Source organism: Aethalodelphis obliquidens, unplaced genomic scaffold, assembly GCF_003676395.1.
Source record: "Aethalodelphis obliquidens isolate GAN/ISIS:26980383/991018 unplaced genomic scaffold, ASM367639v1 scaffold17, whole genome shotgun sequence".
Taxonomy (NCBI): domain Eukaryota; kingdom Metazoa; phylum Chordata; class Mammalia; order Artiodactyla; family Delphinidae; genus Aethalodelphis; species Aethalodelphis obliquidens.
The window spans coordinates 5,165,900-5,176,550 of record NW_020837961.1 but is presented as its reverse complement, the minus strand read 5'-3'; the positions used below and the strand labels follow the sequence as shown (position 1 = coordinate 5,176,550).

The window sequence follows — 10,651 nt, the reverse complement described above, 5'->3', positions numbered from 1 at the left end:
ATACACTTACTGTCAAAATATACTACACAGTATATCTATATATGTACAGTATATATATGTGTGTGTGTATACAGTATATATACACATATATGGTATTAGGAAAAGGGGAAATGCTTAATGTCCCTCTCTCTCTCCACACACATACACATACATGCACATGCTTAATGTCTATATATGTATATACACATATACATGCTTTATGCCTCTCTCTCTCCCTCCCTCTCTCTCTCTCTCTCTTTCTCTGTCTCTCTCTCCATACGTACACACACAGTTGACCCTTGAACAATGTAGGGGCTAGCAGTGCCAACGACCACGTAGTCAAAAATCTGCATGTAACTTTTTTTTTTTTTTTTTTTTTTTTTTGCGGTACGCGGGCCTCTCACTGTTGTGGTCTCTCCTGTTGCGGAGCAAAGGCTCTGGACACGCAGGCCCAGCGGCCATGGCTCACGGGCCCAGCCGCTCCGCGGCATGTGGGATCTTCCCGGACCGGGGCACAAACCCGTGTCCCCTGCATCGGCAGGCGGACTCTCAACCACTGCGCCACCAGGGAAGCCCTGCATGTAACTTTTGACTCCCCTAAAAGTTAATTATTAATAGCCTGCTGCTGACTAGAAGCCTTACGAATAACATAAAACAGTCAATTAACACATATTTTGTATATTATATGTATTATATACAGTATTCTTCAAATGAAGTAAGCTAGAGAAAAGAAAATGTTATTAAGAAAATCATAAGAGAAAATATCAATCCAGCTACAGTGCTATACTGTATTTATTGACACTATAAGTTTACATTGTCTTTTTACAAGATGAACAATCTGTCAATACCTATGTCAATATTGTCTTATGTGATACAAAACAGTGTAGATGTTGTACATACTACTAACACTAGACAGCAAAAATGATGTGAAAAAGAAATTCCTATTTATTTACAGGTATGAGGATTCATGCGTTGGTAAAGAAGAAACAGCAATAGGATTGCTTTGTGGTCGCCTAGTGTAATCTATTGCTTCATGGTAGCCATTAGTGTAGCCTACACACTAATGAATGAATCTTATAAAAATGTATAGCATACAGTAGTAGCCATATTTAGAATATATATTGGAGACTGTTACATTTTTTAAAAAGCCACTTACCTGTGACGACAGGCAGAGATGCAGCTTTTTCAATTATGAGAGAGGCATATTGTATAGTCATGTAATTCTCTGAAAGCAAAGTTATAAAACGGTAAGAAAGCTACACATGATTAAGTTTATATTAAATATCACTCACCTTATGCCTCTGTAAGGATAGGTTATACACTTCAGTACAAGTCTTGCATAAGATGTTCTACGCGATGAGTACTCAGACAATGATGACGGTGGTGACACAGACATGTCTCACAGTTCTTGCCATATGGTTACTAGATTTTCACATAAAGACAGGCACACATATATGAGATGTCAGTTTACTAACTGTACGGCATGATGATTATTTAGCACTCGGTAAAAAGAAGTGGATCATCGGACTTCCCTGGTGGCGCAGTGGTTGAGAGTTCTTCTGCCGATGCAAGGGACACGGGTTCGTGTCCCGGTCCGGGAAGATCCCACATGCCGCGGAGCGGCTGGGCCCGTGAGCCATGGCCGCTGAGCCTGCACGTCTGGAGCCTGTGCTCCGCAACGGGAGAGGCCACAGCAGTGAGAGGCCCACATACCGCAAAAAAAAAAAAAAAAGGATCATCATAAAAGTCTTCATCCTCGTCATCGTCACGATGAGCAGGCTAATGAGAAGGAGGAAGGGGAGGAGGGAGTGTTTTGCTGTCTCAGGGATGGCAGAGGAGGTAGGAGGAAAGGCAGCCACACTTGCTGAACTTTACAGAAATACATCATAATTTACATCTGACATTTTTCTTTTTCATTTCTCTAAATACATTTCCATACAAATTCCAATCCTTCTTCCACTGTTTGCTTTAGTTTCATAGAAGGGTCCATGTCATAAAAGAAGTCCAAAGCAGTCTAGAATAATCAGAACTCTTCTGACAGATCGTCTGACGTCGACTTGTTTTCTGGCACCGCTTCTTCCAAATCTTCTTCCTCATAGTCTGGCACTGGTTTGCAAGCTCTCATCTCTGTCCAGTCATCTCTGTTAATTCCCCTCCTGTGGTGGCTATTAGCTCGTGAATTTCTCCAAGATCCGTATCTTGAAACCCCTCCCCCTTATCTTTTTTTTTTTTTTTGCCATATCCACAGTCTCTCTCATGATCTCCTTGCTTGGCTCTGTAGTAAATCCTGTGAAGTCATGCACAACATTTGGATATAGTTTCCTCCAGCAGGAGTTCATTGTTTCAGGCTCAAGGACTTTCACAGTTTTTACCGTAACAATAACGGCATCTTCCATGGTGTGAGCCTCCCAGACTTCCACAATGTTCTCTCTATCACGGTTCTCTTCTATTGCATTGAAAATCCTTTCCATAGAGGATCATGTGTAATGAGGCTTAAAGGTCCTTATCACCCCCTGATCTAGGGCCTGAACTAAAGATTCTGTGTTTGAGGGCAAGTAGACCACTTCAGTGTTGAACCCATGGAACTCTGGGTGGGCAGGGACATTGTCTGATATCAAAAAGAACTTTAAAAGGCAGTCTCTTACTCACAAAGTACTTCCTGACTTCAGAGACAAAGCATCAATGGAACCAATCCAGAAAAACTGTTCTAATTGTCCAGGCCTTCTTGTCGTCCAACCTAAAGAGGGGTAACTGGTGTTTGTCTTTTCCCTTCAAGGCTCGGGAGTTAGAAACTTTATAGATAAGGGGCATCTTGATCATAAACCTGAATGCATTTGCACAAAACAATAGACTTAGCCTATCCCTTTCTGCCTCAAATCCTCGTGCTCACTTCTCTTCCTTAGTAATGAATATCCTTTATGGCATTTTTTTTTTCCAGATTAGGACACTGTTATCTGCATTAAAAACCTGTTTAGGCAGATACTCTTTCTCCTCAGTGATTTTCTTAATGATGTCTTGGAACTCATCTGCTGCCTCTTGGTCAGCAGAAGTTTCTTCTCCTGTTATCTTGACATTTTTAAAGCCAAACCTCTTTCTAAAATTATCAAGCCATCCTTTCCTGGCATTAACTTCTCCAGTTTTAGATGCTTCACCTTCCTTTGGCTTTAACTTTTCATACAATGACTTCATGTTAGTCTATAGATGTGCCTTTCTTTTATTTATTTATTTATTGTTATTATTTATTTTTGGCTGCGTTGGGTCTTCGTTGCTGCCCGCAGGCTTTCTCTAGTTGTGGCGAGTAGGGGCTACTCTTTGCTGTGGTGCATGGGCCTCTCACAGCGGTGGCCTCTCCTGCCGCGGAGCACGGACTCCAGGCGTGCGGGCCTCAGCAGTTGTGGCACGTGGGCTCAATAGTTGTGGCTCGCGGGCTCCAGAGCACAGGCTCAGTCGTTCTGGCGCACGGGCTTGGTTGTTCCATGGCATGCGGGATCTTCCCGGACCACGGCTCGAACCCGTGTCCCCTGCATTGGCAGGCGGACTCCCAACCACTGCGCCACGAGGGAAGCGCAGGTGTGCCTTTCTTATAGCAATCTTACAATCTTTACACAAAAAAGCTGTAATTTTAACATGAGATAAAAAGATACTTCACAAAAAGTGCAAGTTTTGTGTGCCTGTTGACATAGCTGTAGCAACAGCCTCATGAATTTCCTTTTCTTTTTTTAAAAGGTCCTTAAACTGGATTCATTTATCTTGAAGTGGTGGGCAACCACAGCTGCAGACCTCAATCTATGGTACATATCAAGTAATTCAACTTTTTCTTATAGTGTCATGACTTTTCTCTGCCTCTTGGGAGCACTTCCAATAACACTAGTGGTACTTCTTATGGGTTTACGGTTATTCATGGTTTATGCTATTGCACTAAGCAAGATGAAAAACATGCGAGAAGTGTGACTGATCACTTTTTACTGTGATATGCAATTTACCGGACAAAAGAACTGCTCACATGGAGATAATGAGTGTCACATGGTTAAGAGGACGGTGGCTGCAAAATTGCTACATATGCACTATGGTTAATTTTATGCAGTTATGATATAAAACTGCATCTTTACCTTCGTTTACATTTCTCTCAACTATGAATAGTGCCATGTACAGTCTGCATTTGTGTGCATAGGTTTTGTTAAATTTTAACTCTAATAGATTTGTGTGTATTTTATGGTAGCAAATGATAAAATAGACTAGTATCTACATATATTTTATGCATTCATGACACCTAACTTTTTCTTAATTTTTTTCTTTTCTTTTTTTGCTATTTCTATCTAGGATGTGCAGTTCATCTGCGACTTTATTCAAATTGTCACAAAATTTTTTCCAATATATTTATTGAAAAACATCTACATATAAGTGGATCTCCAAAAATTTTTGCAATATATTTACTGAAAAAGTCCACATATAAGTGGATCTGCTTAGTTCAAACCTGTGCTGTTTGGAGCAACTGTATCCATGGAAGAAATTATTATTCATAATAACCTTCTAAAACAATTAATCCCCCTCTTAATGACTTCTATTCACCAATCCATTTAAACTTCTCTACTTATTTACTTAGTTATTAATTAATTATTAATTATTCTTCTTAATTATTAAGAACATTCAGTCATTTCTGGTTAGGGAAGATAAATGGCTACCTTTCAGTTCAATAGTTTAAGAGCCCCAAATTAGTTTATCCAGTTTAACTAAACTCATTTATCAGCAACCATAAAATCTGTGGAGTTTGACACTTATTGTACATTTGCTAGTGTAAGTTACTCTAACAGGATAAAATACCTCTTTATGTGTTTATATTTGCCCTTGTCGGTGGGTTTTCCCCCTTTGGCCACTGAAGTTAAACCTTGAAGTCACTGCCCTAGTGAAAAATTTAAAATTTCTTTTAAATAAGAAGTCATTCTTCAACTTAGACTTTTTTGTTTTGGGTCTGAGGTGAGACAATAGTCTTAAATCCAAGCATTTAAAGGGGAAAAGGGTTTTAAATCACAAAAGCTTCCTTTTCCAAATACAAACCTTGATATTCTGAACACAGTTTTACCGTAAGCCGTAGTGCAGAGAAATATAAAGATTTTATTAGCAAGGGACATTCTTAGTCGGCAGAAAGCAGCAGAAGCCCTTAGAATAAGAAGGAAAGAAAGAGAAAAGCAAAAGTGAACCAAAGTTTCTTCACTTTTTTTTTCTGCTCTCCTATCAAAACTTGGGGAGGACACTCATATAACCCCAGGTAGATTAGAGGGAAGCTAAAAGCAGTGGTGGCTTTACCTAGTTTCATGTTTGAAAATCTAGAAAGGAACTGGAAAGCAGATGCTTTGGCAGCAACATGAGGTGAACAACACTGTGGACAGGGTGGCTTGTAGCGTTTGGGCAGAGAAGGCCTGGGGAAGTCCATGCTGCCTCAGTTCTAGGTGAGCTACGTGAGCAGTAAGCATTCATACTGGAATGATGCGGAATATTTCCTGCCGTATCAATAAACAAAAGATGTCACCGTCGTCAGTGATTGCAGCCACTTCCTACCGCGAGCCCTGAGGGAACTCCCAAGGAAAGAATACTTGCCAGGTAGCAGCCATCAGACTGCAGCCACTGTGAGCCCCGAGGAAACTCAGGATGTGAAAACACAGGATACGGCCCCAGAGAGCTGAGGTGCATCTCAAAGGAATGATTTCGGTGAGCACAGACTCTTGCATGTTCCCATATATAGAAAAGTGCTAAATTCCTTAACTTGAGATTTCTGGTTTTCTTTAATTAACAAGAATATTTTTATGCTCCCTTTGCCCTTTGCTGCAAACCTTCTCTATATCCTCGCTCTTTGCCCACCGCCTCCTGAGAGCGGTTCTCTCAGGGTTACTTGAGAGTCTGCCTCCCGGGCTTGAAGTCCTAAAACTTCCCGTCGAATAAAACAGAACTCTCAACTCTCAGGTTGTGAATATCTTTATAGTCGACAATACCTTTCTGAAGAGTTCTTGGTGATAAAGTTCCTGAAGTGTCCCCGGCCTTGGCAGGGACAAGACCCCACAGAGCAGACAGCCCAGGCTCAGGACAAACTGGAAAACGTGGTGGAGATTCAGAGGGACCTCACAGCCAGTGAGTTTACATCAGCAGGGGTGGAGAACGCGGGGGCTGAACCCTCAGGCCTGGACCCTGCGGAGAACAGACCATACATTCTACAACACACGGAGAAGCTGATGGAACAGAGAGACCAGGCAAGACAGTTACCTCTCACCTGGAGCTGGGCAGGAGTCAGCAGAGGACACGTGGGGACCAGCGCCATCTTCTGCTTCCCCTATGTGTAGGCCTTGCCTAAGGAAGCAGGAGAGGCCCGAAAAAAAGCCCCCGTAGAGAGTCTGGACTTTCAATTGACTAAACAACGACCAGAGTTACCTACTGCTTGAAAACTTAAACGGTTTCTTGTTTTGCTCAGTTGTTTTCCCTTATGAACAGGAATCCATACAGGAGACGGTTAAATCAGAGAAAGGAACTGAAGACAGCATTATTATTTTGCACATCTGAGCCTCATGTGAAACCATTCATTATTTTCAGGGACTTAGTTCTATAAAAAACTGACTAAAACAAATAAAAAGCTCCACTTGAAAAGACTGACTTCAATCTAGTAAGATAGCATATGAGACCTCAGTACTGAAATGGCATAAAGTATATTAATCATTCTACATCTTGGCCAAAAAAATTAACTAAACTTTTTGTCCCCCTGTAGACACTTCAAGTATTCTTTACAATTATTTAATACTTGGAAATATAGATACCATTTATATTTCAAATTTTAGAATATAAAAGATGTATATGAAACAATCTTTGTTTGATAGCTTAATGTCATGGTATAAGTCTAGAAAAGATTTAAAATCTATTTTTATTTGATAAATTAACTGTGTATTACTAGGATAGTGGGGAATAAATTGACAATTTGGCCAATCATCAACAATAGGATATAAAAATTTTCCTTTAGAGGTTCTAAAACTGTACCCAATGTTGACATTTAATTTATGACTTAGGCATATATCTGTCAGTTATGGTTTGCTGGTCATATTAAAGTTTTCTGTATTGTCAGAAACTATTAAGAAATCTGTGAAGTAAAAATGAAGATTATTAGATGTTCCTCATACCTAAAATTAAATGTCTTAGGAGAAATGGTTTTGCTTATAATTTTGAACAAAAAATACTGAGATGGTTAAATATGACTTTTATTTTAAACAAGAACTTACAATTCATTGGTTTACAGGACAAGCTGAAATGGAAGGTAATATAACTACTCTTTAAAATGAAATTACAGATTGGATTGACAATGACTTTATACAACTAAATGAATTAATCATATTATAACATGTTAAAATGATCTTCCATATATTAGGAACTGATATCCAAATCCAGAGTTCTTACACATAAATTAAATTCTGTAAGTTAACAAAATTTGTTGATTATACATATACAGTCACTGTGAATATATTTTAGATGATCCCCATACTTGTACTTTCCTTGGAAAACATTGAGAATTATGACATATGAAGACAGCGTATAAGGGACCTTAAGTCGGCTTTGATCCCATTATTAAGAAATCCATATAGAATTGGATTAAGACAGCAGGACATCATGCCTAGCAAGTGACAGATGCAATACACCAACTTGAAATGCCTGTTTGAAATCAGGCTATCGTTAAAATCGGTCACCACATGGAAAAGGTGCAGAGGCATCCAGCTCACTGCAAACACTAGTATCAAGATGGTCAGTCTGTAGAACACACTTCGAGATCTTTTTTTTAATCTCATGATAGAACAGTTTACTCTCATCTCATGAACATCTGAGTTTTCTTCCGGTTTCACCTCAAAGCAAGTGGGGACCCCTGGTATAAACTTACGGGATGAAGGGGGCTGACTTTTCCCAGAGCCCGAGTGTTCTGGAAGCCTTCTTGAGCGGTTCTCTGGAGGAGGTCTCGCCGGAGCAGGCAGCACGCATGCCGTCTTCTTGCTGTACCTCCTTCTGTGCTTTCTGATGAACGAATAACTCCATTTCCGGCTGCTGGAGACCCTCACCTGAGGCCCACTCTTTTTGGAAGGATGGAGAGTTAAGTTGATCATCTCATTTTCTTCTAGTTGGTTTTCTTGGTTGGACAATCCACAGCTTATACTCCTGCAGACACTGGTATGACTTACAGTTAGACAAACTAAGGGCAGAATATACTGAACGAGCAATAAAGAGATAGTGAAAGCAATTCGGTATGCATCGGATGGCCATGACTCGACACATAAATACCTGCTGCTGAGCAACGCTGAACCAAATGTCTCCTGAAGTTCCACAAGGCTGTGAAACACTGGGAGGGGAGAACACATTGCAAAGCCTAGTGTCCAGACAGTAGCGATCAGGAAATAGCCATGGTTTGCTGTTAAATGATTAGATACAGGATGCTTTATCATATGATACCTGACGATGGCGATAGATATTAAAATTAAAGTGGAAACCAGAACTGTCACACATTGAAGGAAAGGCATAATATGACACATGACCCTGCCAAACATCCACTGATCCAGCAAGACAGAGGTCAGTGTGAAAGGTGAGCAAAACAGCACGACCAAGATATCGGAGAAGGCCAGGTTCCCAATGAGGAAGTTGACCGTTGTCTTCTGATTTCGCTTCCTCATGAGAGCCATTAAAATAAGTAGATTCCCCATAAAACCAAGAAGACTTACAAACGTATAGAGTCCAATCAGAAAATACTGCAAGTCATCGACACTGCTTTTATAGTCATCCCAGACTGGGAAGTCAGAATTCCGAGTGGCAGCAGTATTGTTCTCTGCAGCAAGTGTCTTGTTATAATAATCCTTGAGCTCTGAAGCCATATTATTCTCCTGCTTGGAATAAAAAGACATTAGTTAGCAACTCAGAAAAAAACTCCATGACTACTATAAATTAATCCATTGAGAAGGAAACATTATACCATGTGTTCCCATTACCTTATTCATTTACTAAAAAGTTTAGGGAAGTCTTTAACTGGCAACAAGTACAGTGTAAATGTCAACCAATAACAATTACAGTAAGTGTAAATCTATCATCACTTCTATGGTGTGTTGACTCGTGTTAAAATAGCAGAACTTTTTTTTTTTAATTTATGTATAAATAATGTAAGGGACAGAAAAGACAAATGTGGATAAGAACTTCAAGATTATAATAGCTAATTAATATTGTTCTCCAGTCAAGGTACCTGATACATGTTGTAGTCATATAATCTTACCTTAAACATTCCTTCCTCTCTTACATCAATCAAGGTCAAACTTAAAAGTCACCTGCCCTAAAGTGTTCCTTCATCTGTTCAACTGGAACCTTTTGGAACCTCCATGTATTTCTGTTTATAGCTGTCTGATGCTACATGACACAATTTGCTTTGCACTGCAATTATAATAAAAATCAGTATACCTTATTTATGTATAAGCAATGGAAAAGTGAAACTGTGTTTTACTCACTGTGGTATCTACCATAAAACATGGCACAGTAACTTCACCATGGAAAGTGTTAAATAAATATATGTGGGAAAATGAAAAATTCAAACAAAAATAAATATTTATGGGGAAATGAGAAATTCAAACAAAAAGCTAATATCCTAAATATATCCAGTTCATATAATCTTCAGATTTGAGCTTCTCAAGTGTAGAAACACTATTCCATGACCTACATGTATAGAGTAGGCACTCAATAAATGTTTATCACATGGTACTGTTGACTATGTGAACACAATTGGATGGCAAAATCATTTCATGACTAATTCTCAGTCCTCTGAGAGGTGCAGATTACCATGAATTAAACCACTAAGCAGCTGGCTACTGGTGTTCTTAAAAACAAAATTTACCTGTTTATTTTTTAATTTAAAAATTGAAAGTAGATTTCAGCATTAAAAAGATTAAATAAATTCATATTTTTTAAGGAAGATAACACGGCATAAAGTTAAATGTAGAAGTGATACTAATATAACATCCCATAATAAGTTTTTTCACCTCAAGGAAATTAATAATGTAATATTAATACCACAATGATATTACTTTTATTTTTACTTTTTTTTAATTGGGTATAATTGCTTTACAATGTTGTGTTACTTTCTGCTGTACAGTGAAGTGAATCAGATATATGTATACATATATCCCCTCCCTCTTGGACCTCCCTCCCACCCCCCCCATCCCACCCAACCAGGTCATCACAGAGCACCGAGCTGAGCTCCCTGTGCTATACAGCAGTTTCCCACTAGCTATCTAGTTTACACATGGAAGTGTATTTATGTCAAACCTAATCTCCCAATTCATCCCACTCTCCCCTTCCCCCTCTGTGTCCACATGTCTGTTCTCTACCTCTGTGTTTCGATTCCTGCCCTGCAAATAGGTTCATCTGTACTATTTTTCAAGATTCCACATATATGCGTTAAGACACAATATATGTTTTTCTCTTTCTGACTTACTGACTTACAGCACCATTTATTAAAGAGGCTGTCTTTTTTCCGTTGTATATTCTTGCCTTCTTTGTCATAGATTAGGTGACCATAGGTGTGTGGGTTTATCTCTGGGCTTTCTATCCTGTACCATTGATCTATATTTCTGTTTTTGTGCCAGTACCATATTGTCTTGATTACTGTAGCTTTGTA

General features: G+C 39.2%; 1 protein-coding gene across 1 annotated transcript; it reads right to left on the bottom strand.

Moving 5' to 3' along the window:
- Window positions 1-7,198: 7,198 nt before the first annotated feature.
- On the bottom strand, window positions 7,199-8,934 carry NPY5R (neuropeptide Y receptor Y5). Its single transcript, XM_027117258.1, has one exon. It carries the CDS (start codon window positions 8,892-8,894, stop codon window positions 7,524-7,526), a length of 1,371 nt encoding a protein of 456 aa, XP_026973059.1. The 5' UTR covers window positions 8,895-8,934; the 3' UTR covers window positions 7,199-7,523.
- Window positions 8,935-10,651: the final 1,717 nt, after the last annotated feature.

Excerpts from the sequence above, each read along its gene's own strand:
- NPY5R (XM_027117258.1), bottom strand. The coding sequence starts at position 8,894 with ATGTCTTTTTATTCCAAGCAGGAGAATAATATGGCTTCAGAGCTCAAG.